At 56.1% G+C, this 26,497-nt stretch overlaps 1 protein-coding gene across 5 annotated transcripts in view; it reads left to right on the top strand.

Moving 5' to 3' along the window:
- The first annotated feature begins 187 nt into the window (after positions 1-187).
- TFDP1 (transcription factor Dp-1) overlaps positions 188-26,497 on the top strand; it is a 39,827-nt gene continuing 13,517 nt past the window's right edge. Inside the window, exons 1-3 of one of the 5 annotated variants that reach the window (XM_049647280.1) lie at positions 188-246; positions 487-549; positions 18,908-18,974. In XM_049647280.1, the coding sequence (XP_049503237.1) occupies positions 538-549; positions 18,908-18,974 (79 nt within the window). In that variant the 5' untranslated portion in view covers positions 188-246; positions 487-537. Of the gene's footprint in view, positions 247-477; positions 550-6,447; positions 7,805-10,776; positions 16,153-18,907; positions 18,975-26,497 lie in introns of those variants that run through there. The other 4 variants (XM_049647279.1, XM_049647277.1, XM_049647278.1 and 1 more) reach the window with 4 other exon arrangements.

Raw genomic sequence — 26,497 nt, forward strand, 5'->3', positions numbered from 1 at the left:
AAAAAAAAAAAAAAAAAAAAAAAAAAAAAAAAAAAAAAAAACCCCTACAATCCGCCCGGCCCACGTAAATGACCTGGGGCACCAGGCCCCCCCCCGCGCGGCGCGGGGTGGGGGCGGTGCTGACCCGACTGCCGGTTCCGGCGCGGGAGGCGCGCGCGCGCGCGGCGGCGGCGGCTGCGGCGGCGGCCGGGTGACAGGCCCGCTGGGCCGGAAGACCACCTGTCACGGTGGCGGGGGGGACCGGGGGTGGCAGGGTCTTTGTGTGGGCCGGGCGGAGTGTAGGGGGGGTGCTGTATTTGCTCTCGGGCGGCGCCGGCGGGCAGCTGCCCCCAGGGTGGGCTGCGGGTCTGGAAAGCAGGGCTCCTGCCACCCGGAGGGTCCCTTGGGGGTGGCGGTTCCGGGGGGCCAGGCGTGAATGATTTATTCACTTGGTTTTCGGTTCTTACTCATTTCTTGGTTTTTGTTCTTTCTTACCAGGAAAATTAGTCTTCTCTGGAGGGTGAACGTTTATAGCATCGACTTCACGGATCTGGTAACATGGCAAAAGATGTAAGTATATCTGCTTCGTGCTACAGACACGTTTCCCTGGCACCACGTCCTTCGTACTTTCCCCACCTAGTTCGGCGCCATGACGCACAAGCTGCGGTGCAGTTTCTGTTCAGACCTTGGAGCAGGTGAAACGGGTTCAAGGTGGAAGGATGTACGGAACCCGGTGGGCTCTGTGGACGTGGGTGTCTCGCTTCTGCGGCGCCTGAGTGACACCACGGACTTTCTTAGTCTTTGCAGGCAGCTGAATTCTAGTTCCATTGCTATGTAGAATGACACCCTTAGTTAGGTGAGGTCAGGTGCCCAGACTGGGGCTGGCCATGTGTGCAGTGACCCTGAGCACCTGTTCTGTGTGGGGTGTAGGCAGTTAATTCACCTTTCATCCGTAAAGCGGTAAGCACTTGCTTTGGCCGCCCCCCCCCCTTTTTTTTTCTCAGAAAAATGAAATTTGGTGAGTCATGAAAAGTGAAAAATTCTACTTTAGCTTTTTCTGGATTTGTCACAAAACTGTAGAATACACTGAATAATTTTTTGAAACTTTTTCCAAAAAACTGGCTTTTAGGTTCAAAAATAGTGTGTTTTATTGATCCCGTAGTTCTTTGCTGCACTTTCTTTCGCCCAGGCCTACCTTCCGTGCCTCTGGGGATGTGCTGTCTTGTCAGCATCAGGAGAAGGGGGCTGCGTGTCTCTTACCTGTTGCACAGGTTGCAGGTATGGTCCAGATGAGTTGCGTCTGCCCGGAACATGAGATGTAGAGAAAATGTGTCTCACGTCTGTGGAACCAAATCATAGGTGTAAGCCTTACCTTTAGTTCAGAGGTTTTAACGTTCTCCAGAAAGCCTAAGTGAACATGTGGCTTGCTCTCAGTGACGGTCAGGCACGCACTCATGTTAGGCTCCCACTCTCCAGCGCTGGGGTTAGTCCGGCAGAGAGTGTGTGAATACATACTGCATCCTGTGCGCTGTGGCTGAGGTTCAAGTCATGATCCATACACGACTCAAGGCTGAGGTTATCGCCTCTGGTTACATTTGTTGGTGGCCATGCCCTTTTCTCTGGGAATTATCCCCCAAAGGTGCCCGGCAGTGGTATGTGCTCAGGGGCAGGTGATGTCGGTGTGTCGGAGGGAGCCTGTGCCAGAGTGCGGATTGTGCGTTATGGGAACCACGTTTCTTTGTTAACTGAGTGACTCTTTGGAGTTCGTGGTGGCCTCTGGGGATGCAAAGACAGTCAAGGCCACTGCCATCTCCTCTGACGGTCACAGAAGTAGCCTCTGCACCGTCCTTTGTTGCAGCACGAGGGGTGGCGCGGTGGAGGCTTGGGGGCCATGAGCATAGTGGAGCCGTTTGGGCTGACAGGTGTTGTGAGGAGAAGCAGAAATGAAGTGCTTTACCAGTCCCGACAGCTGGGGACGTCAGGTGTGGCTGGAACCAGGTCTCAGCAGGGCTGGTGGACTGGACTGGAATGGGGTCGTGGTCCAGGGAAAGGCATTTAGCCTTTTCTCAGCTGCCTTACGTGGGGTGTGACGTCTAAGTTTGGGCAGGTGACTCTGGCAGCCAGTGGTGGGGAGTAGTGGGCAGTGTCAGCAGTTGGAGCTCAATGTAGGGTCAAAGCCTAAGCGCAGGCGGGAGCCCAGCCCCTCGGGTTGGAGAGCGTGGGTTGGGACCCCGGCTTTACAGAGTTCTGGGGTCTCTGGAAGGCTGGAGGGGGCTGGAGTTAGGTCCTAGGGGTCACCGTGAAGGAGAACAAGTTCAGGAGACGGGCGAGGGCTCAGCCAAGCAGACTTGGTGCGGAGGATGAGGGAAGGTGGCATGGCAGCTTCCTCCCTCCAGTGGAGGCCCAGGAGCCCCTGCAGGTTTTGGGGGTGCTGCCCAGGAAATAGGCAGACGGCTTGAGCCTGTTGACTTGGGGTGGTGGGCGTGGGGCCAGCAACAGTGATGGCCGTCCTGACAGGTGAGCCGTGGGCCACGCTGTGGCCTGGATGGGCATCTAGGCACGCAGACTACTGTTGCAGGCTAACCCTGCAACCTGCGTCTCTGGCGGAGGGGCTTGATGCCGGAAAGACTTGTATCTTTTCACTCGTATAGTAGGTGTGTCTCAATTTGGAGTTGACAGGAGCCAGGCCCCCTGGTTTCTGTGTGCCATGTGCCTGCCTCACTTCTTGGCCTGTGGGCACAAGGTGGAAATGCCCGAGTCGAGGGTGGCCTGCTTGTTTTGTTCACGTGTCCATCCTGTCCGTCCTTTGCTATTTGTGGAGTGCCTGTGCCCAGCGGGGAGCACGGTGTGCTGTTCTGCTCTCCTGAAGCTCCTGGTGGTGGGAGATGGCAGACGAGTTGGGGTGCTTGGGGCATGGGTGAAGGGCGGAGTTGGGGGCATGGGGAGGCCTGAGGGCAAGGGGTCCGGAGGGGGACTAAGGACATGGAGGGGACCCAGGGGGATTATGCGGGGGCCCTGGGGACAGGAGGTCTAGGGGCAGGGGTCTAGGGGCAGTGGGGAGGCATGGGAGGCTGGGGCACGGAGGGGCCAGGAGTAGGGCATGGGGGGGGCGCTCTGGGACAGGAGGGCATGGGGGGGACCTGGGGGCGGTTCACTGGGCTGGGGCATGGGAAGGCAGGGCAGGGGTGACTGGGGGCCGGGGCCCATGAGGAAACAGTGCTGTTTCATGGAGATGGGAGGTCAGGAAGAGCTTGGAGGTGGGTGTGTGGGGCTCCAAGAGCCTGGACCTGGAGCCTAGGTGTTCTGGCACCGACTGCACTTTGTGTCTTCTGTCTCTAGAACAAATAAAGATTTGCATGTGTTTAAAAAGGAAATCAAGACACAACACTGTAATTCCTCTGCTTAAAAAAGCCTTGCGTTTTCTAGCAACATGTGAAAATCAGCCTGATTCCCTGGTAATTAGTAGCTGGCCTTTTATCTTGCAAGCGTGTCTCTTCACCTGGAGGGGTGCATGGCTGCAGTGAGTGGGCTGCAGTTGGGTGTGCTTGTGGCAAGGCCCCTTCTCCCTCCCGCGTCCCCAGCTTTACTCTCTGGCCGGGGCAGCGTGTGAGGGTGGAGACCTGCCACTTGTCTCCAAGGAGCCAGCTGGGAAGCAACGACCAAGTGGGCCCGAGGTCTTTGACGTTCATTTATTCTGATTATGTCGGTATGTGCTGGCGATGAAGAATTCAGATAGTAAAAATCCAAAGTCAGTATTTGTACCTGGTGCAGAGGTGAGAAAACTCAGCTGGTGCAGAAGCATGCAGTGAGCTGGGGTCTGGTCACTCCCAGAAGTGGTCACAAGCAACGGTTTTGGGGGCTGCTTCCAGAATTCCGTAGAGTACTGGCCGGTCCTGGGATCTGGGGCGGAAGCTCCCTGGCCATAGAGGCTGGCTGCACAGTGACGGCAGTTCCTCCTGTGGTCCCGACAGCCTTCAAGGCCGACACCTGGCTGTCAGTGCCGACAGAGACTGGCCTCGGGGCCTCCTACCAGCGTTCACGCAAGACCCCCTCACCGCACGCAGGCTGCCTCCTGCTGTCAGCCCTGAAGCTTTGGGACCCTCCTTAGATGTGCATCATGGGCGATGTTTCTGCTCAGAGTCCCAGCTGGGCAGGGCCCACAGTGGCTTGCATTTCAGTTACACCCTGGGACCGTGTGGGTCTCTGCTCACAGCCGTGGGCCTGTCCCTCTATCATAGGGTCTCCTCATTCGGGGAGGAGGGAAATGTAATTGCTGTACTCATTTATGAAACTAGCTATCTGAATTCAATTTTGTGCCAGCCACAGCTCCCGTGAACACAGGTCACGGTTGGGAAAGTTGGCCAGGCTGAGAAGACAGTCATTTTCAGCACCAAGAAAGCCTCCTGAAGGAAATGGCAACTTCAGAGAAGATCCAGAAACTGTAATTGTTTAATACATGCTCATTGTAGGAGAAACTGCCATTGTGTGAAGTCAGGGGAGGACCTCTGCCATGAACACATGCCCGTGTGCGAGCTGCATGTGCGCAGCATGGCCCCGTGGGTGTTTCACAGGCAGAGCATGAGCTCCCTGTGGGCCCCAGACCCTGCAGGTCCGTGAGGAATGGGGAGCCAGCTGGTCGGTCTGTAAGGTCGCGGAGGCGCTTTGTGGGCCACTGTTAGGAGGTGGCTGCAGGTGTGGGAGCGGTGGGGGACCAGTCCTGGGCTGGGGCGGTGCATTGCCAGCTCCTGGTGGGGGAGCTGGTCCGCCTGTGTGCAAGCTGGTGTGAGTCCGCTTTGTGTTCTGTGATAGAAGATTCTCTACAGGTGTTCTGGAGAGCTGCAGAAGGCGTCCCATGTAGGCTTTGGGGGGATGATACCGAGGCCTGGTTCAATACCGCTAGGAGACCAAGAGCTTATCTACAAATACATGTACTGGGTATGGTTTTCAGCCCCAGACCTCGAGGGTAAAATGAGGGCTGGAGACATAAATGTGGCACCGAGACATAAAGACGGCACCGAGCCGTCTCCCTCGGTGTTGGTTGGAGTGCATTGTGGGACCAGGCGCTAACTCCCAGAGCGCCAGCCTGTCCTGTCCTGGCAGTGACTCCCCGGTGGGCATGGGGAGGGGGGTGTAGCCCACACGGGTCCCTGTGGTGGTGGTGTGCTCACTCTTACACGGGCTCTGCGTGGGCCAGAGTGGGGTGGGGAGCAGAAAGCTGCAGCTTGATGAGGAGACGCCCTGGGTGTGTTGCTGTGGAACAGGTGTATGAATGAAGGCGTGCTGTCAAATTCACAAGGGACACGAAAGGGACATCCTTCTCCTAGAGGCAGTTCTGTGCCTTGGGCTTGTCACGAAGCCGCTAGGAAACGGCCCTGGCTTGTAGTGTGGCTTGTGGGTGATGCTTCCCTCACAGAACTGCCTTTCTGGAAAGCTGTGCTCTTGAGAACGTTCTCGTGTGGAGTCAGTGCCAGCTTCCTGTGTGTTGGGCTTTGCAGGGTCTGTTAGGAGGGACAGGGCTTGGGTCAGCCAGGGAGGTGCTTGGTGAGGGCACACAAGTGGGGTGTGGCCGCATCAGGGGTGATGCCCCTTCAGGCACCCACCGGTGGCCCCCAACCACCCCCTAGTACCCCCAGGCATCCCCCCCCAGTGCCCCCAGGCCAACCCCCAGACCCCCTTAGGAGCCCCCAGCCACCTCCAGGCCCCACCCAGCCACCCCCCAGGTGCCCTGTGCCTCAGTGTCCCGTGACTTGGTGTCATGCCCCAGGCAGGTCTTGCCGGGACACTGTGCTCCTTGGGGCCGTGCCTGGAGTAGCAGCTGTGCATGTATGCAGCATGTTGGGCTGTGGTAGGTGGTCAGCTATTGAAACAGGTGAATTGGGAGATGAAAACGGCTACAGACCTAAACATGTCATTGTAAATTCAAACGAACATTTACTCCCCAATCCTTTGCTGTAGGTGCGAGCCTTTTCTCCATGAATGGCCCGCTTGCTTGAGTCGCTTGTCCATGATGCCATGTCCGGGGAGGGGACAAAGGACACAAAGACATCAAGAGATACTGAATGTGGCCTTTCAGAGAGTTTGCAGGTTTTCCAGGGTTTTAATGATGCATGGCAGGGCATAAATGGTGCTTAGGGACCACACAGCAGAGTCCTACTGCACTCTGCCCAGATTTCTGGAGCGTGGAGAGCCCATCCCACTGCGTGGACGCACCCTAGGTCTCCGTCCTCCAGCGCCAGGGCTTTCGGGGCTTTCTGGCCACATCTCCACATTGTGTGGACCCATCATAATGTCCAGGGAGGAGTTCTTGGACGTGCAACTGCGCGGGCACACGCATGAGTGTGTGCAGGCGAGTGTGTGCATGGGTGTGGGCGGGCTTGTGTGGACACAAGCGGGTGGGCATAGGCGGGCACGAATGGACGCGGGCGGGCAGATACATGTGCTGTGTCTTTAAGATGTCAGGTAACTTGTCAGAATGATTGTGCCAGTTTATACTTTTATCGCATTGTGGGGGGAACTCATTGTAACGACCCCTTTTTGAAATTCAGTTGGATCACAGTTTAAAAGCCCACAAAACTTGGTCGATTTGCAGGTAAAATTTTAAATTGTGTTTTTAGCTTGCATTTCTGGATATAGAAGTTGAATCTTTTCCTTTTAGAACATGTTACTTTGTGAGTTGAAAAGCATCTCCTGTGTTCGCTTTCTGTCCTGGTGTTTATTTCCTGTTGACTTGTATCCGCGCTGTATAAATTAACGATGTTCAGCCTTCGTTGGTGATTTCATGGCAGAATGTTAACATTAGGTTTGCTTTTGTCGTTTTAGTAAGGGTTGTGAATATAAAATGATTTCGACATAAACGTGCAGGAAATACACCTTGAATTTGCAGTTTGAATTTTAACGTTAGGTACAGACAGTTCTTAGGTAGTTTAAGCGAGTTTCCTGCATTTGATTGGTGAGTGTGTATATGTTCATCCTCATTCAGTGAGATCACCAGGACTTTCTGAGGCCCAAGTTGAGGTTAGTGGTCAGTACTCTTGTAACTTCCTGGGCACATGACTGTGCAGCGTAAGTATAGCCCACTAGATCTTTTCAGCCTTACACAATGTCTTCCTTGCTCTGCTGGGAAGTGTTAATAACTGGGATTACTTTGAAGGGGTCTTATGTTTCTCTTGTTTCACTTGCTTTTCAGAAAAGTGAGGATTTGAGTGAAAGATATCTTATTCTACCTGTATTGACAGGACCTCAATCTTGGTCTGCAAATTTGCCCCAAGGCTGAGTGTGGGCATCAGTCATGAAGTCATACACGGCCATGGCTTTGATCTGGTGCACTTCGAAATTAAGCCAGCTCGTCTAGAAGGTGTTTATTGTTCCTTCATCAGTATCAGTTCTGAAACATGTTCTTTTTTTAAAATTCAGGTGCCGTGTTAGGAATGATGTGCAGCTTATAAAAGACAGATATTTGCCTTAATGTCATCTGAGAAAGTAGTTCATGAGTTAGGATAGCTATGGGTTATGAGGTGTCTCATCCTTATTTCAGGGTGCCCTTGGTGTGCCCTCCCCCAGCACAAGCACAGCTCCAGCAGAAGGGAAGTCACAAAATTAAACAATGTCATGGGGTTTTGCAACCGCAGAGAGCTTTGAAAGCCTGGCCTGTAGACCTAGGTGCCAGCAGAGCACCTCCCAGCCGGAAGTGGAGGCTCCCGGGGGTGCCTCCCTCCTGTGGATGTGCCCCCTCTTCCCTTGACACATTGGACAGTGGCCCTCATGGAGCTGCATGACCACGTCTCACTCTGGGGGCAGGAGGGCTGAGCATTTGGTGAGTGTGCAGGTCAGTTTCTTGGATCCTGGACACTCTGACCTCTCATGCATCCTGGGTCACTGTGTATGGCTCGTGTGTGGACGGTGGTCCGAGAAATGGTGCTCACTCTGTTTTTGAGCTCTCCTTCCCCTGGGAAGGAAAAGGCTGGTGGTAGGGGATGAGGCTGTCCTGTCTGTCCATCCCTGCGGCTGCGGCCCACCTGGGCCTTTGGAGGTTGTGAAGGACAGTGGTACTTGTTCGAGCTCCTGGCCTCTGTGACTTGGTTTTTGTTAAAAGGAAAGTTGGATTCTTTCTGAAAGGGAGAAATAATTTTTCCAGAAGGGAAGTCAGATCAGTGTGTTGTTAATTTTTAAATTAGCCAATAAAGTAAGGCTACTCTACGAACAGAAAACGTCTCCACCTCTGGCTGTGTTAGTCCTCTGCTTTCCATGGGATGGCGGGTGTGTCCGAGTGCACATGAAGCCTCGGGACCATGGGTATTTCCTGGAACCGGTTTCTGTGTCGGGACAGACGCAGCGATTCCGAGTGGATCTGCGCTGTGTGCTCTGAGCCCAGCTCTCCCTCATGCCTGTGGGGCAGCCTCAGGCAGAGTCTTCTCTGGGGGTTGGGGACTCATCTGCGGAACGAAGGTGACAAGCGTACCTTCCTCTCAGGGCAGTGAAGGTGGAAGTGCCAGCCACATCCTACGTGTGGTCCAGCCTGGCAGCACCGGGTGGGTCCTGAGAACAGGCCAGTGGCTCTGAAGGACTTGGGAGCTCACCGCGGGCCTGGGTCTCTCCTCCGTTCGCACACACACTTCTGTTCTAACCAGAGCTCCGGGGAGAACCCCACTCCTAGTGTGGCTGAGGGGACCAGCTCCTCCTTAGGGCCTGAGCTTGGGAATGAGTTGGGGTGCAGGGGGTCGGCAGGCTCCCAGAGATGGGGTGTCTGGGGGTTCTCCTTTACCGTTGAGCGCCCAGGTTCCCTTGGTGTGTTTTAGCTCCTGACCTTGGTCCCCGTCTCTCTGCTGACGGCTCCCTGCCTCCTCCAGCTTGCCCCGACCACGGTTTGGACAAGTGGAGTGGAAGGTGGGCAGCAGGAATTGGTCCTGGGTGGATGAGTCCCCGACTCCGGGGGCTCCCCCTTCACGGGGCTGAGGCTGGGGCACGGCCGTCCGGAGGGTGGGTGTGCGGGAGTTAAATAGCAGGGACTTTGGTTAAGGAGAAAAGCTCTTGGTGTGGCCATCTGGTTGGGTCAGACTTTGCTATTATACAGAAGGCAGAATCCTGTTCTCCTGGGCAATAACTTACTGATAAAACACATCCCAGCCTGCTATTAGGGTCCCCGTCAGGCCCAGAATGGTCTCCCGCCACCACTCAGCAGGTGTGAAAATGCAGTACGCACCACCCAGAGCTACCTCAGCGTAGACCTGCTGTAGAAACACCAGAAAGCAGGTGGAGGCAAATATTTAAAAATTGTGTTGGAGTCATGTTACATTGTCTTCCAGGCAATCTCGCATTTGTTTGTGTGTGCCCAAGAGTAAATTTGACGTTTCTCTGGCAAAAAGGCAGAGGGTGAAGTGCAGAGTGCAGATACGGAAGAAAGCCGATGTCGTGGTTCCCGCTGCGTCTGTCTAGGAAGGGCTGTGACCGCGGGGAGCGAGGGAGATGATTCAGGGAGAAACCCAGCAGTGGGCTGGGGGTGGTAGTGCCACGATTCTGCGCTCAGTTGACATTCCGGTTTGGAGCGGTGGTGGGGTCAGGCAGAGGTGGACGGGGACGCTGATTTCTGCCGGCGTCTCTGGTGGCGCTCACGGGAGCCAGAGAACGCGGGCATTTCTGCACTGGGAGAGACATCCTGGAGTGCAGGTAACGAGAGCGCGGGAGAGGCCCACCTGGGAGGGGGCGGGGCAGCAAGGACAGCTGTAACTTGTGTGTCACTTGCGGGGTCGTAGCCCCTGACAGAGGAAGCCAAGTTCTCACCTAAATTTCAGATCCTGGTGGCAGTACTGCTCCATCTGCCACACCCACTCGCTCCCCTCCCCCCTACCTGTTGGAAGTTGCAAATTTGACTCCTGCCTCCTGCATCACCCCTCACTGGTGGACTCTCTCTTGAGGATGTGCGTCTCCCGTGGCCGCTCCCTGGAGTGTGCACTCTTGGTGTGAGTGTGCGTTTCTTCCGCAGGTGTGCTCTCTGCTCTCCAGCTGCCACTGCCCTGCCTGTGGCTCAGGGCCAGCGCTCAGTGACCCTCTGTGACCTCGTGTCCTGTTCTGTCCAGTCTGTGGATGTGGACCTCTTCTCCATTCGCTCCTGCTGCCGTCTTGGTTTCTCTTCTGTGGTTGCCCCTCAGGGTCCTGACCTCAGACGTGCGGCCTAGCCTGTTCCTTACCTATCCCTTGTCATGTCTAGATCTCATTGTCCTGCGGTTCTGTGTCCTTTGTTAGAAAATAACAGCAGCCTTATGCATATCCACTTATAGAACACAGTCTTTCGTTAAGAATTCAAATGTCAGGGGTGTGTGGCTGGCTCAGTCACTTGATTGTCTGACTCCTGATTTTGGCTCAGGTCACGATCTCACAGATCATGAGTTTGAGCCTCACATCGGGCTCTGCACTGACAGTGTGGAGCCTGCTTGGGATTCTGTCTGTCTGTCTCTCTCTCTGCTCTTCCCTTGCTCTCTCTCAAAAAATAAATAAACTAAAAAAAAAAATTCAAATGTTAGAAAGCTGACAGTTGTTGAAAATCATAGTCCAGGTGATTCTACTACGAATCTTCTGGTGATTTTGGAGTTGACTCTCTAGGTACCTGTGTTTGAACATGCACATCTGTCACACAGCTTTACGTAAAAGGACTCCCACACTGTTCTCCGCTCTTTTACTCCACAACTTGGCCCTAAACAAACTGGTAACTGTAAACATAGATCATTACAAAGACACTTTTTTTTTTTGAGAGAGGAAGGAGGGAGAGGGAGGGAGAGGGAGGATACACTTGCCTCACGAGTTGGGGAGGAGCAGAGGGGAGAGAGAATCTTAAGCAGACTCCACGCTCGGCGTGGAGGCCCAATCCCACGACCCTGGGATCACGACCTGAGTCGAAATCAAGAGTTGGATGCTTAATGGACTGAGCGTCCAGGTGTTCCTCTGAAGACACTTTGGTGGGACATTTGAGACGAATGCAAGTGTAGGCAGAGAGGATGTGGTGGTGACGCCTTGCACCCTGTCACTGTCCTGAGTGACGGCTGGCTGGCTGGCTGTGCACACTTGTCTGCCCGCTGGGTGGTTGTGAAGCTGGTTACAGACATGTTGTCCTGTCATTCACTATTCTAGTATTATCTCTGAAAGATGAGAACTCTCTAAAAGTGCCCCAAATAGCGAATAATCGTTTGTTAGTATCGTCAGAGAGCTAGTAGCTGGAATTCGGAAGGTTTGTGTCAGTGTAGAGCTGGTGGGTTGGATGTGCCCTTGTTTATGTAGGCCTGCTGATGGGCTTTTAGGTTGTTTCCGGAACCTGCCTTCACAGCAGAACTGCGACTACTACGCTGGCTGGTGGGCCCTCACAGCAGTGCCACGGTGTGGGTGATGTTGTGGCTCGGCAGCACCCTCCCTGCTGGGAGCGCTGGTGCCCTGGTGTCGGCCCGTAGGTCAGGTGGAGGCAGAGGCACCATCCGAAGCCCTGTTCTTCCACTGCCAGACCCAGCGTTCCTTCTTAGGTTGTTTCTACCTGGTTCTCTTGTCTGCGTGGCTACTTGGAACTGGTTTTTATGTGACGAACCGTAGCTCTACCTGAGACACGTTTGTGTAACATGCCACCTCCGATGGCTTTGTGGTGTCACCGTGGTGCCCTCTCTGTGGCGGGTGGGTAAGGCGGGAAAGTGCCCCACTTGGTGTCATCACGGGCTGCCCAAAACAGTGGCCTGGGACCATGGTTTTGTTACCCACGGCTTCCGTGGCTTGTGAGTTTGGCTGCAGCTGTGCTGGCTCGCAGCCCAGGACCTGAGAGTGTCACACACCAACACGTACCCCCAGGTCCCTGTGGCAGGACCATGTCCACTAACTCACCTGGTCCTTGGTGGGCTTTGTTCACTTCTGGGCTGTTGGCCGGAGATTGCCCCCAGCTCTGGCCTCGTGGGCCCTCTGCCAGGTAGCTTCCATTGCCAGAGCGCGGGAGGGAGGGGCTGGAGCGAGGTCCATGCACACACAGGGAGAGAGACGAGCCAGCCGGACCCTAGCCTCCGGCTCCTGAGACCGGACGTGGCCTGTGCAGATCCGGTCACCAGGGCAGGCCATGCTCGGGGAGGGGATTGGGTGGGGCCGTGAAGTGCCCCCTCACCTACTGTGCTGGGCGTGCCCACAGGCTGTGTCCTTGTGGCGGTGCTCGGGGCCTGGGGTCCGTTTGCTGTGGAGTCGAGGGAGGGTCTCTGCGGGAGCCACAGGGTGGGGTGAGGGGCCAGGCCTTCAAAGTATATCTGGACTCTGCTCCTTCCTTTGATCACCCTTGCAGCTCACAGTATTGATGAGCGCTCTGTTACACGGTATGCTTGCAGCGCTGATGTCTTCTGGTGGGTGCCGGTGCACTGTGCCCCTTGGCGAGGCCCTGTGTGCTTTCGTGGTGGGTGGTCCGGGATTGCCCCTCAGGTAGGTGCTGTTTGTATGGCTGCCGTGCAAGGGCTCTGCCTCTAGTGGTTATACCGGGTCCCTTCGGGCACGGGAGAGCTGGGCCTCACCGTTCTTCCCATCCCTTTGTCTCGCCTGCTCGAGGCAGGTGCCAGCCAGCAGCCACAATGCACTTGGTGCCCCCGCAGGCCCAGATGTGCTGCTGCGGTCAGGACGCTGGCTCCCGGTGCGTGTGGGGACTCAGAAGGGGCCGCTGTGATGGGAAAGGTCAGGAGGGTTGCCGAGGTGCGAACAAAGGTTCCCTTGGACTTCCCCCCAGGTGCCTGGCCGATCACACATGCTGCTGTTTTGTGTAACTGTCGTTAGGGAGCCGGGCCTGTGGTTGCTTTCCTGGGTCTCCAGGTCCTTCCTCTGCTGCCTGAGGCCTCTGCTCTTTGCCCCTTCCTGACCCTGTCTTGCTGATTTTTGTGTCTGTCTTTGAATCAGCGGAATTGCTGGCCCACTGCCTCTCCCTGTAGGTACAGTTTCATTGGAGCACAGGCTTGCCCTTTGTTTGGTACTGACTGTGGCTGCTTTGGTGCCACTGGGCACTCTTCAGCTGTCCCCGGGCCGGGAGCTGCTTTGGTCTGGACGTGGCTCTGGTTTTCTTTCCAGGCACGTGTCCTGCCCTCACTGGCGTTTCTGTTCTAGTGGGCCCATGGGGGCGGCAGGGTAGGACTTGTATAGAAAGTAGGCAGCCACCAGAGTGGTGGTGGTCTCCCAGTGGCTGGCCCTCCCTCCCCCCTGCCCTGAGTGGCCGGGGCAGTGCCTCTGATGGGCCCCTCAAAGGTTGTGGGCGGGCACTCAGCCCTGGGTGTCTGTCCTGCCGAGGGGTCCGCACCCTATCCTGCGGTGACCAGAGGGGTCTTGGGGAGGGTGTTCTAGAGAGAGAAGGAGGGGGATCAGGGTGTCAGGGTGTGCAGCAGGAGTGGGGGGTCCCGGCCACGCCCTCTGCGGCTTGTGAGGGACGCAGGGCACAGAGATGGGTGGCATGTGTGAAGCTGGAACGTGGTCATTACTACTTTGGTTTGGTAAGTAAAGAACCTAGTTGGTGTTTCAGCGTCCACTTCTAATTGGCTCAGCTTCCTGTGTAGCAGCTGAGTTTTACTGCTTTGAGTGGATCATTGTATCCAACGTCAGAAAATACACAGTAACTGGGTTTACTTACCTTAAGTACAAACCCAAAAAGCTGAGTAACGAGTGTTGTAAGAAAAACTCAGGTTAGTTGTGACAAATGAGTGCCTTCGCTGTTGGTTTACATGTTCGTTCGTTCAGCATCTTGGTGTTTCTTCCTGGAGGGAGGTTTGCATCTTAAGTATAAAGAGCATGCAGGGAAAGGAGTTCTGTGCACTTAACTTAAAACTACGTGCAGTACAGGAATACCGTTTATAGCATCCCAGCAGCCTGGTTCCGGTGCTGGTCCCGGCGTCCCTGCGGGCTTTGCCCCAGGCACAAGAGGGAAGGGGCGTGGGAGGTGTGGTAATGTTTTCCTGGGTCCCAGTTTGTAGTTGTAAACTAAGGTCCTGTGGTGTTGACTGTGAAGCCCCTGAGGACGGGATGGTGTTAGAAAATCACAAGGAGGCTGTAACGAACACGTTAGTATTTCCCTGTGCTCCCGACGGTTGTGTGCTGTGTGGCCTCGGACTGTCCTCCCTAAAGAACTGCAGGAGCCAGGAGCAGGGCGCCCCGGGGGTCCCTGGGCTCCAAGGGAAGGAGGTGAGCACCTCGGTGTGGTCCATGTGCTCAGGCCTGCTGCGTGTGCCCGGCCTCGGGGCCTCTCCCTCTTCACGGGGTCACAGGCTCTTGGGGCCACGGGCTCTTGAGCCCACGCAGACAAGAAGCAAGTGTGAGATTACAAAGTGGGAAAGAGCAAACTCCATCACAGGGGACCATTTCCAGGGCCCACTGCAAATTTAACACAAACATCAGTGTTGACGGACTCCGTCCCGTGTGATCTGAGCTCGCTTTAAGTTCGTACTCAGATGGGGGTCTCACTTCATGCACACTCTGAGTGGACCGTGTGCCTGGTCTGCACCTGTCAGGCTCATACACCAGAACCAGCGGGCGGCTCCGTGGAGGTGTTGCTGACTCACGAGGGCCACCTTGCAGCTAGCCTAGGGCTTCCTGCCTTGAGCCCTGGCAGTCCTGTGCCCCAGGGGCTTCCCAGAACCCCGTGGTCCCAGGCAGACGGAGATGAGGGTCACCGGCTGCAGGTGTTTAAAGGTTTGCCCGTTGTGAGGCTGCGAGTGAGGTGGGCTGGCACTCCTGTCCTCCTGCGGGTTGCAGGGACTTGCCTGGGGTCCCACAAGGGCCTAGGGCTGGCATCTGGGAGGGGAGGGAGCAGAGCTCCGAGTGGGCATGGCCGCGGGTGGATGCTGGCGGGCCAGGTATTGTAGCGCTGGCCACAAGGCAGGGCAGCACCTGTGGCAGTAATCCCCTGCTGTGCTGCTTGTCACTGTCATCCAGAGACGTCTCCTTAGGGTGTTCAGTGTCCTTTGGGGTTCACACCCACGAAGGGTGGTGTTTTAGAAAAGCTCTATTGTGGGAAGGCCGAGGCTGGGACCCCGGGGGTGGATTGGGTTATGGGTGACAGCGCCAGTGACCTTCCTATACGCCCCTGAGTAAGTTTGTGTGGTTCAGACAGACCTGCTTCTCTCTTGAACTCCACGCTGTCCGCGTGCTTCTGCCCAGTGCCGCCCAGTGCCATGCTGGCCCCTGCGCCTCAGACGAGGTGGACACACGCAGCTGGACCAGACGAGTGTGTCTCTCTGAGTTGGTCATTAGGCTCTGAAACGAGTTCCGTCACCTTTACAGAGAGCACGGTTGGGGGGACGAGCTGGGTGTGGCCTGGACTCAGGCTTGATTTGGGGGCTGTGTCGTGCACTGTGTCTGCACAGTAGGGCAGGATAAACCAGCTCTGGAACCGGTTTAGGTCAGTCGTATGTGGAAGCTGGTTGACCTCGAGAGTCTGTCCTGCTCTGGTATCGCTGGCTGCCAGGCCTCTGCTGGCCGGCTGTCCGCTTTTCCGCAGCTGCCTTGCCTGCGTGCCCCCAGAGCTCTAGCTCCTTCCAGGCGGACTTATGGAGCGCTGCTGTCGGCCTTCGAGGTCAGGAACCCTAGATGCGTCATTTTGGTCCTGACCGATTGTCTTTGGTCATTGGCAGTCAGTCATGTGGCTCCAGGAAATTTGGGCCAAATCTGCATGCAGCTGTTAAAGTATGCTTCAAAAATACATTCAGTGGCTTCCCAGATGAAAAGAAGGACTTTTTATGTTCTAGAGAAAAATCGGTCACCACTGTCTCACTGCAGAACAATGACCTCAGAGTTCAGGGGTTAAAGCGACAGTAACCCTTTATCCTCCCGAATGGTTTCCGTGTTTTGGAATTTGGGCATGGCCAGGTGGCAGTGTGTCCGACGGCAGCCCCCGGGGAGGAGAGGGTGGCAGGAAGGCAGGCCCCCACCCTCTCCAAAGCCTGACTTCCCAGCCCCAGCTTTCTAATTTCCTTTGTGAAAACTGAGCTTGCGCCACTTGTGATTCCGACACACGTTGTGTTGCGAGATAGAATTCCTGTGCCCGTGAGACTTGCTATGGGGTACCTAGTCACGGTCCCACATACGGACAGTGTGGGCGTCAACGAGCTGCCAGCCGCCAGCTGGCTTCTTCCTATGTCACAGTTACTGCCCTCAGGTTTACGCTCCGAACTGGAAACCAGGCTTGGGAACAGGGTGGGTATGGGAAGACGGTCCTGTCAGACGTGGTGCCCACGGGCTCCCAGGTGGTGTCGTGGGGAGGGGGGTGGCAAGCACTGCCAGGCAGCCTGCTCTGGACGTTGCAGCCCCTCGGTGCTGAGCTGCCACGCCTTGTGGGACTCCCACGGGGCTAGACTGGGGCTGCATGGGTGGTGGGTGGGAGGAGCCTGTTGAAGACTCCAGCCCCCTTTCTACATGAGGTTCTTTTGAGCGACAGAAAGGAGGCCTTACAGAGCACGAGTATGCGGAACTTCCATCAGCGTCCTCCCCGTGGCTGGGAGGGTGTCCGGGAGCAGACATGATGCCGCTGGGTGCACCTATGGCTCACTCCAGCCTCTCCTCCATGTCAGCCGGCTGTCTGCCTCTGTCTCCTGCTCTCTGTGTTCTCCAGTGACTCCCCAGCTTTGGATTCTGACCCTGAGACTGGCAAGAAGGGACTGGCCTCTTCGTCTGTTTCCAGACTTTTCCGGAAAGGGCTGGGCTGGCCTGCTCGCCGCCCAGGCCACTCATCCGGTGGCCATGGTGGGTTGCGTGTGGCCAGGGAGGACGAAGCCCTTTGGCTCTGGAGAGGATGGGCTAGTCTGATCACTTGAGTTGGACTAGACCTCCTCCAGAGTGACTGGGGGCTTCCTGGCCTGGTTCCCTTCCTTCCACATTGTGAGGGGTTGCTGGGGCTGTGCCGCTGATGTGTGGACTGTGAGTGTTCCCTCTGTGAGAGGGGGTTTCCCATGAGTGGCCTGTGACTGCCGAGCTGGAGCAGCACGGGCAGTGGCCCCAGGTTGGGCAATGCTGGGTCCCACCCAGGCAGACCCATGAGGACAGTGACAGGCCCTGTGTGATCTTGGGGCTCCGTGGCTGCCAGCTCAGGCGTCCAGCCACGTGTCCACTCTGGTACAGGACAGTGGACATGGAGCCCAGGGCCGCTGTCTGGGATCAAGGAGCCGGCAGCGCCAATAATGTGCTGGGAGCCTGGGGCCGTCTGACAGGTGTATGGGGGCCCTGAGGCCCTCTCCTGCCACGGCTGTGTCCTCAATTCTGTGGCAGCTGATGTCCCGTGTCTCTGGGGCACCCTGAGCCTGTTTGCTGGGACCAGCCTGGTGCAGGCTTCCTGGCCCAGAGAGAGTCGTGCCGTTGAGTCTGGCGGCTCCTGGCCAGCAGTCCTCTAGCCCAGCCCGGCCTCAATCTGCTGCCATCCTTGTGGGCATGTGCTTGGCTCCCTCCACTTCTGTGGGAAGGTGGGGTTTTGGAGAGTCCAGGAAACGTGGCCCATGTGGTGTTGGCACGGGCCTGACTTCCGTCTCGGGTTCCGTGTGTGGATTTGTGCATTTTGGGTGCATTTGGTGTGTTTTCTGTGCACCACGTGGAGAGAGGGAACCCATCCCTGCAACACCGCAGGGCCTGACATGCGGCTTCTCTCATGCCAGGCCCAGACGAGCCTTGCCTGTCTGCAGTCCAGCTTGTTGCTGCCCGTACGTGCTGCCAACCTGAGGCTCCTCCTGGGGTGGGAACGGGCCGCAGATGCCCTGGGTTCCTGGACAGACAGGACGATGCTGGAAAGTGCACTTGTATCCCTTCACGGGCGGCCTGGCCTGCGCTTACACACCTGTGAGGAAAGTCCAGGCACACCGCACAGACGTGTGAGCGTCTGTGAGTGCATGGCTCGTGTGGATGTGTGTGAGATTGCTGTGTACACACAGGCGTGGGTCCCCGAACACCAGGGCGTCCTTAGCCGGTGCTCCCACTGGGCTAGAAATCCCACTGCCCGGGTCACTGGTGGTCAGAGGCCTGGGCAGGAGGCAGAGGAGGCTTGTCTGCCGGGATTGGTTGACCTGCGATGTGGCTTGTGTACACGCGTGTGTGTGTGTGTTTATGCACATGTGTGCACACGTATGGGTGTAGGACGTGTGTGCGTGCATGTGTATGTGTGAGTGACCACGTGCGGATGGTGTGCACTGGTGTGAGTGTGCGTGTGGCAGGGCTGGTGTCTGGTGAGGCTCGGTGTATCAAGACCGTCTGCCCTGGTTTGGTGTGCAGCAGGCACATCTTCGATGTTTGGTGAGGACAGACTCGGGTGCGGGCGTCCAGACGCCGATGGTGTGCGGTGCCCGTGACGAGCTCATGCGAGCCCTGATTCTTCCCATGAAAACCCAGGAAAGCGGACGCAGGACGCGTGTCAGGGGTCAGTCCCAGACATGGCTCCCTGTAGCGGCTCAGGTGCGTTTGCACACCTTGGGGAGTGATATCACTTGCCTGGTGCCCCAGTGAGCTGCGTGGTCAGTGGGCCCTGCGCGTGGTCACCCTGCTCAGGACATGGGGGTGCCGGGTGGACCTCGTATGCTGCCTGGCCCCGGCCCACACTCCTGTACACAGAGGTGCATCCCCCGATTTCTGGTGGAGCTGCCGCGTCCGGGGCTCTGAAGAAGCCCTGTTCTCAGGTCGGATCGCCCGTCTGCTCTCACGACAGGTGGTCAGATGAATTTTACACCCACCCGAGGTGCGCCTCCACTAGCCGCAGGCACTGCCCCTTAAATGCGTGTGTTGACTTAATGCACAAAAGCTGTATCTCATTAACGTCACAAGGGTTAAGCTTCGAAGTTCCCTGCATGGGCTCCTGACCATTCTGTCTCTTTCATGCCGTATTTTACACCTCCCTCACACAGCCCGGCTTGTTACGAACTGTAGATTTGTCGCTCTTAGACCCCCTATTTACTGTCCTTGTTGCTCTCTGCAGGCCGGTCTAATTGAAGCCAACGGGGAACTCAAGGTCTTCATAGACCAGAACCTTAGTCCTGGAAAAGGTAAGGCGCCTCTTTTCCAAATACAATTCTGTGGATGAGAGTGTTAGGGTTGGTGTACTCGTGAATTTCTGTGGGACGAAAGCCCCTGTCAAGTGTGGGGCCCTTGCTTTGGGAGGGCTCCTGCCTGGGGCCGCCGACAGCCTGCAGGCACCTGTCAGTGGTGGGCTCACGCTGTTTGCAGAAATTCGGGGACGTGGAGAACGCAGGTCATGTGCTTTCCTCTGCCTCACGGGCGCCATGAGCCTCCAGGTGTCTGCTCTGGACCCGGGCGGCAGCCCAAGGCTGGTGGTGCCTCCCTCGCGTGCGTCCGGGTTCGTGTCTTGCCCATCAGGAAGCCACGTGTGTATGTTCGGTGGCTCGTTGGGATTCAGGGCCGGACATGGAGGTGGACAGGTCCAGGCCACTGCCCCCTGCTCTGGGGTCCCACGGTCTCCCTCCTGGTGTTACCGTGATGAACATCTGCCCACGTGTATGAGTGTGCTGGCTATTTCCCGGGATAGACTAGGTGTGGAAGTGCTGGACCAGAGGGCATGCCCCTTCCAAGTTGATGCGTGACACCTGGCCACCTGTGGCATCCCGAGCTCAGAGTGGCTAGATTACCACTGCCGCCTCCGCCAGGCTGAGGCCCTGACCGGTGACTTCTTGGCTCCTGCGGTAGCTTTGGGGGAATGTCCCAGCCCCTTCCCATCCATCTGTTGCTGGCGAGCGGGACAGGAGTCCAGCTGTGTCCTTCCCTGTGGGGCCCAGTGGGCCCAGCCCATGTGGTTAGGGTGGTGGGCTCAGGCCCTGCTCCCTCTTTTGCATCAGGATGGCGCCTTCTGATGCTCATGGAGGCTCTCCTCTCCTGGCTCAGTGGGTCTCCCTCGTCACGCTGGCTACTGTCCCCTGGATGGGCTGTGGGCCCATGTGTGCTCTCCGGGTTTCTGTGTTTGGAAGGTCGTAGGCAGCGTCCTGCTTTTCTGTAGATCCCATCCTCTTTCCCTTCCTGTCCAAGGACAGGGCCCTGCTGAGGGACTCAGTGTTTGCAGATGGTTTTAGTTCAATAGCTTTTACCGTTCACAGGTTGCTTGAGCGAGGTGCTTCAGTGTGACTAATTGGACACTTAGAATTTTAGGATTTACAGGCGTGACGTCTTTAGTAAAAGTGACTAAGCAGAAATAGTAGTGAAAACACTGTGATCTCTGCTCCCCTGGAAACAGTGGAAGCCTTTCATTCTGGTGTTTGTTTTGAGTCCCTTTATTGTTTGGACGGTCCCACAGGCCCCTCCTGTGATTAGGGGCTGCCTGATCTGTGCTTGAGCCCTTATGGGGGTTGCATTGGAGAGATGAGAAGACAACAGCTTCTTGGGTCTCTAGAATATCCTGGTGCCAGTTCCCTGCACTGTTCAAGGATTTTGCGTGTTCTTGGGTGTGGTCTGGCCCGCCGTGTCCCTGGCTCCGCTCACAGCTAAGACTGCTGTAGTTCGAGGCTCCTGGCTCCTGCCTCTGCTCCCGCCTCTGCTGGGACCAGCACAGCCTCCCAGGCACTCAGGCTCCTGCCCTTGCGCCTCTGGCATGTTCTGGGTATGGGGAGGCCCACGGCCACATCTCTGCAATGTGCTCCCTGCTCTGACCCTATGAACGCAGGCTGAGCGCTGGCAGGCTCCTGCTCCTTCCAGAGAAGTGCTTTTTCGTAAACGGAGCCGTTTGTCTGTTGGACAGGCAGTCCGGTGCTGTTTCGGCCACAAAGGGAGTAGGACCAGGCTGCCCAACTGCTGTGCTCACCCGTGGGGACGGTTCCACGCACGGCCACCTTTGCTTCCGGCTCAGGAGCTCCGATGCTAATTTTGGGCGGTGTGGTACTGACTGGACCTGCGCACTCTGGGCTATTCAGTGGTGTTCGTGAAGTTGGGGAGCCCATGGGTGTCAGACTGTGTTGTCTGACCCCGCTGTCATTGTGGGCGCTTCCCGAGGAGCGCTTGGCGGAGACTCAGCCAGGGTTATGCTGAGTGAGGCCCAGACCCCTGGCACGGGCTTGTCCAAGAGCCCGGGAATGTGGCCTCAGTGTGTTCCCAAGAGCCTGTCTCTCTGGAGGGACCGTGAAGGGCAGGAGTTGGCTCTCGCTGGGGGTAGGGGTGGGGAGTCAAAAGGAGGGCCATGGCCAGGCCTGGTGGAGGCTGGGCCATGAGGGGGCAGGGGCCCGTCCTGCTTCCTGTCCGCATGCACCACGCCTACAGGGCTGCCTCCCAGCTGCTCCTAGCTCCACCTGCTGAGAGTTTGGGAGCCCCAGTGACCCTGCTGCCCTCGGCTGGGGCCAGTGAACCCCTCCTGAGGTGAGGCTCCCCGTGCCTGCTCCTGCCTAAGCTCTGGCTGTGATGCCCGCTCACACTGGGGTCTTGCGCACTCCCGTTCCCTGGGTCCTGGCCTTGACTCTGCTCCTGTCTTAGCCTCCAGAGCTGTCCGTGCTTCTTCACCTGTCTCTTCTGCTCCTCTGGCTGCTGCCTGTGGCCCATTTCCAGGTGCCAGTGTCTGCAGACTTCTCCAGAGGCAGAGCCTACGGGAGACGTGTGGTGAGTGGGAGGGAGGTTCGTTGTTGTGGGATCGGTCCCTGTGACAAGGGGGCCGGCAGGCCGGACACAGGCAAGAAGTGGGGTTGGAGGCGTCTACTCCTTCCTCGTGGAGGAGACCTGAGGATTTGCTCTGAAAGTCTTTGCCTGGTTAGGGGGCTCTGGAGGGTGGTCTCCCCTACCTAATGGTGGCTTGCGGCTGGTCTGTGATCGGATAGCTGGGGACAAGCGCCTTGGTGCTCACATCAAGTCGGTCGTCACGCCTGTAAGATTCAAAGAGCTGTTTTCCCCAGAAGGTGTGCTGAAGTCACAGCCTCCTGTGCCCACGGGCCCTGAAGGCCAGAGGCCCCAACGCGGTGCAAGACAACGAAGGCTACGTTGTTTGCTGTGACAGCCGTTGGGTTGCTCCCAGGGCTTCGCCGACGGCTTTGATGCTGTGTGAGCCTTCGCGTGCACATTTGTTCCTATGTTTGGGGCAGGCGCTCTGGAGCGGGAGCCAGGGCACGAGGTGCGTGTGCGTGGCTGTACCAAACACGTGGGCGCCTGGCGCCGCACAGCTACAGTGGCGCCTCCTTTGCCTATATTTCAGGTTCTGGTGGCCCGGTGGGTGTGGGCCCCCTTGCTCCTGGGCCTGCCCTGCTGGTAGGGGTTTGGCCAGGTGCTTTGCTGGCAACATTTTGTTGCCGCTGTTCCTGCTGGAGCCTCCTCTTCCAGCCGTGCGGCTGCTGCCCTAGGGTTCAGGCTGTGGGCCCTGGCACGTATGTGCCCACGCCCTCCCGATGTGCCCGCTGCTTGCCTGCCCTCCGCACAGAACCAGTCCGGGGCCATGGCCCGTGTGCGGCCTCTTCCTCTCCTCTGGCCTCTGCGTACATGTTGTGTGCACTCGCTGCAGAAACGGCTCACGATGTAAACGTGTGCTTAAGCATGTGTCCTGACACGTCGTGTGCGTGTGTGTGTGGTATCTGCACGCACTGATCCTCCCTGTGGCTTTGTGACTTTGCTCATCTGCAGCCGGGCCATTTCTGGCAGTTTCCGGTGCTGCCTTTTGTCACCTGGCACCTTGATGGAGTGCTCTGATGCCTGCTGACTGTTTTCCCTGAAGGGCTGTGCACCCCAAGCGCCTGGTGCAGGAGGCGGCTCCCGCAGAATGTCGCGGGATGTGGCTGGGTCTGACTGGTGATAGGACGTGTCCTGTGACGTCTGCCATTTTCCTTCTGCTTCAGAGTTGCCCTTCCCCTGAGGACGGGCTCCCAGGCAGGAGAGATGAACACCAGTGACAGGTGGCCGACAGCCTGGCATTGTGGGATCATCCCAGAGACGCGGGAACGGCACCCTCGCAGATGTGCGTGCACCTGCACACACGGCTGTTGCGGGGGAAGCGGCCTGGCCCCTCTCGGGGAGCGCAGAGCAGAGGCGCCATCGTTTGAACCCAGACGACATCTGGAGCACAAAGTGATAACATGTTTCACACGCCAAACCCTTCTGCCGGGCTGGCCAGGAAGACCGGTCTGCAGAGGAGATGCGCTCACAGAGGAGCGGTCTGGGTGTGGTCGAGGCCCTGAGACACTGGGCACCTCGGCTCCCTCCCACCGGGAGGTGCCCCTGTGGAGCCTGCCTCCCTCCTTGGGCCGCAGGGCCATTCTGGCACCTGCTGTGCAGGGGCAGGGCCGTGCGGGGGCCGCCGTCTTAGCGCTTGGGGTATTTCTAGCGTGGCGGGCAAGAGAGCAACTCTTAAAATACTAGGTTCTTAGAACTTAGAAATGGTTGAAATTATTTTCAAGAAGACATTAAACCTTATGGTTTCATAATCTGTCTTAAAGCCCATAGGTATTAATGAATTGTGATTGCTAATTGTAAGAATATGCTTATGGAATACTTCTAGAATCCTTTTCCTGTTCAGGGTTATAATAGCTCAGACCACATATGTTCTAACTCCTTTTCTCGCCAAGAGAGGAATTCTCTGTTTCGTGATGTTATAGTTGAAAATATTTCAGGGGAGCCGGGGGAGGGGCTCAGTGGGTAAAGCGTCCAACTTTGGCTCAGGTCACGATCTCACAGTTCATGGGTTCAGGCCCCACGTCGGGCTCTCTGCTGACAGCTCAGAGCCTGGAGCCTGTTTGGATTCTGTGTCTCCCTCTCTCTCTGCCCCTCCCCTGCTCGTGCTCTGTCTCTGTCTCTCAAAAATAAATAAACATTAAAAAAATAATAAAATATTTTGTCACCTAGTTCCTTTAACAAAAGGCACTAAAGAGAGCATACAGCTAAAGTAGTTGTGCTTCTAGTGAGTAAACTCTAGGCTGTGTTACAGGTTAGCCCGTCTTGTAAACAGGAGTGTAAGTAGGTCGAAGTGTGGTGGTCTTTGTCAGAAAAGTGTGTTAAGCATTCTGATGTCTTTGGTCAGATTAAACTAAAAATGAATCACATCCTTGAGATTGTTAAAAAGTGACGTGTCTTCCCTGAGTCAGCAGTTGGTAGGAAACCTAGAGAGGGGGACACAGGCTGCCTGGGTGCACACGTGTGTGGTGCATGGTGTGTGATGTGCACATGTGGTGTGTGCGCGTGGCATGCATGTGTGGTGTGCGTACATGTGTGTGCCTTGCACACACGTGGTGTGATGTGCACGCGTGTGTCATGCATGTGTGGTATGTGTGTGCTGTGCATATGTGTGGTGTGTACATGTGTGCTCACACATGTGTCGTGCATGTGGTGCACGCGTACAGTGTGTGCATGCATGTGTGGTGCACATGTGTGGTGTGCGCACACGTGTGTCGTGCATGTGTGTGCGGTGCACTGTGGTTTGTGTGTACATGTGTGTCATGCATGTGTGCGTGTGTATGTGCTGTGCACATGTGTAGTGTGTGCATGCATGTGTGTACACGTGTGTGCAGTGTGTGTGGTGCACATGTGTGGTATGTGCACACGTGTATGTTGTGTATGTGTGTGCGGGGCGCGTGTGTGGTGTGTGCAAAACGGCCCTGTGGAGGTGCCATGTGGAAGCCCATAGCACAGATGGTCCTCTTGGCGCACCTGCGTGAGGGCACGCCAGCGGCAGGAGGAGGCCAGACGGCCCGATGTTACCTGCGATGTTTCAGTAGGAACATTTGTGTATTTGTATAATCAACGTACTGTAACGGAACAGCACAGGTTCAAGGAATCAACTAGACCTTTCTGTGAACAAGTCTCAGCGACAGTGTGAGCAAAGTTATGTGAGATGTAGATAATTTTCTGGGTTTCAAAGGCCCACATGAGCAATACTTCTGCTTTCTTGGATTTATGGATGTGCATGGAAAAGTACGAAAAATGGACAGAGCACACCCATTAAGCCCTGATGTTTGCAGGCAGGGCCAGGTGGGGGCGCAGCTGGGGCAGGTCTCTGGACCGGACGGTGAGCTTTGCTGTTTCAGCCTCTTGAGCAAATAGGATAAAAGGAAAGTAGTTAATTCTAGGTCATACTGGAGAAAGATTGTGTGGTAGTTCTTAGTGTTGAAAAGTGTCTCAGAGAACAGGGAGACCCTGGTGAGAACCAGAGGGGGCCTGGCCCCGATCCACTCTGCCTCTCAGCTCTGCCGTTGCCCTGGCGGGTGAGCACGTGGTTTTGTAGGTGGTCGTTCCTGTGGTTCTGAGCGCTCAGTGTTGTCCTCTGTGGCCGCACCCGCAGCTCTGGCCCAGATGTGGCCGTGTTCTGACCTCGTTTATTTTACTTTATTTTAATATCTTAACAGCTGCTGGGGCTGCTGATGTTGACGGGTCATTTGTAAAATAAAGGAAAAAAAAACCTAAGTTTTATCGTTTTATGAATCAATTCAGTATTCCTAAAAACCTATTAATAACCTGATAATCTCATGTGTGACTTTGAAATGACTAACACGTTTGTGTTTTAAATCTCTCTGTGCAAAACAGAATAACTTTATTTTTGTCTTTTAAACTGTCTTTTATATATCTAAAACAATCATTAAAAATTTGCTTTTGGGGGTGCCTGAGTGGCTCATTCGGTTGAGCGTCTGACTTCGGCTCAGTTCATGATCTCACGGCTTGTGAATTCGAGCCCCGTGTTGGGCTCTGTGCTGACAGTTCAGAGCCTGCTTTGGATCCTCTGTCCCCCCTACCTCTCTCTCTGCTCCTTCGCTGCTCATGCTCTGTCTCTCAAAAATAAACATTTAAAATAATGTTTGCTTTTGTTAAGATACAGGTCTCTGTGTTTAGAGAAAAATAAAACTTGAAGCAAACAAACATTTACAGAAAACAAATATCTGCTGGTGTCGGTGAAAACGCTAACATTCAGTCAGTTGGTTTGATGGACGAATGTCTTGATGACTTAGGTTATCAAGAGAAATTATTCAGTATTTGTATGTGGCAGTAAGATTCATTGTGTATTGAAATCTGAAGTCTGTTCTTCTTTTTTTTTTAATGTTTATTTTTGAGAGCGAGCGAGTGAGCAAGCATGAGCTGGGTAGGGGCAGAGAGAGAGGGAGACAAAATCCAAAGCAGCTCCAGGCCCCAAGCTGTCAGTACAGAGCCCAACACGGGGCTCGAACCCACGGGCCGTGAGGTTATCACCTGGGCTAAGGTCAGACGCTGAACCGACTGAGCCCCCCGGGCGCTCCTGGAGTCTATTCTTTAAAGCGTGTGGACTGTTAAAAGGTTCAGAAATGAAACTTAGACCAGGCTGGATTGAAGACTGTGTCTTACTGTTATTTGGAGGCGGTCATGAGGCAGAGCCTGTGAAATGAAGGAACGCCATCCGAGTCTGCCTTGTGCGAGACCTGCCCTCGGTGGCCACAGGAGGCAGTTCTGCTTCAGGGGCCAGGGATGCGGGGCATGACCAGCGCAGAGCTCTCCTCTCCCCGTGTGGCAGGGACTGGGGTCCGGGCGGCTCTTCCCCCGGCAGGCTCAGGCCCTTGTCTGTAAGGACTGCGCTCACCCTGCCCTCAACCACCGCCCCCCCCCCCCCCCCCCCCCCCCCCCCCCCCCCCCCCCC

Source organism: Panthera uncia (genome assembly GCF_023721935.1).
Source record: "Panthera uncia isolate 11264 chromosome A1 unlocalized genomic scaffold, Puncia_PCG_1.0 HiC_scaffold_16, whole genome shotgun sequence".
NCBI lineage: Eukaryota > Metazoa > Chordata > Mammalia > Carnivora > Felidae > Panthera > Panthera uncia.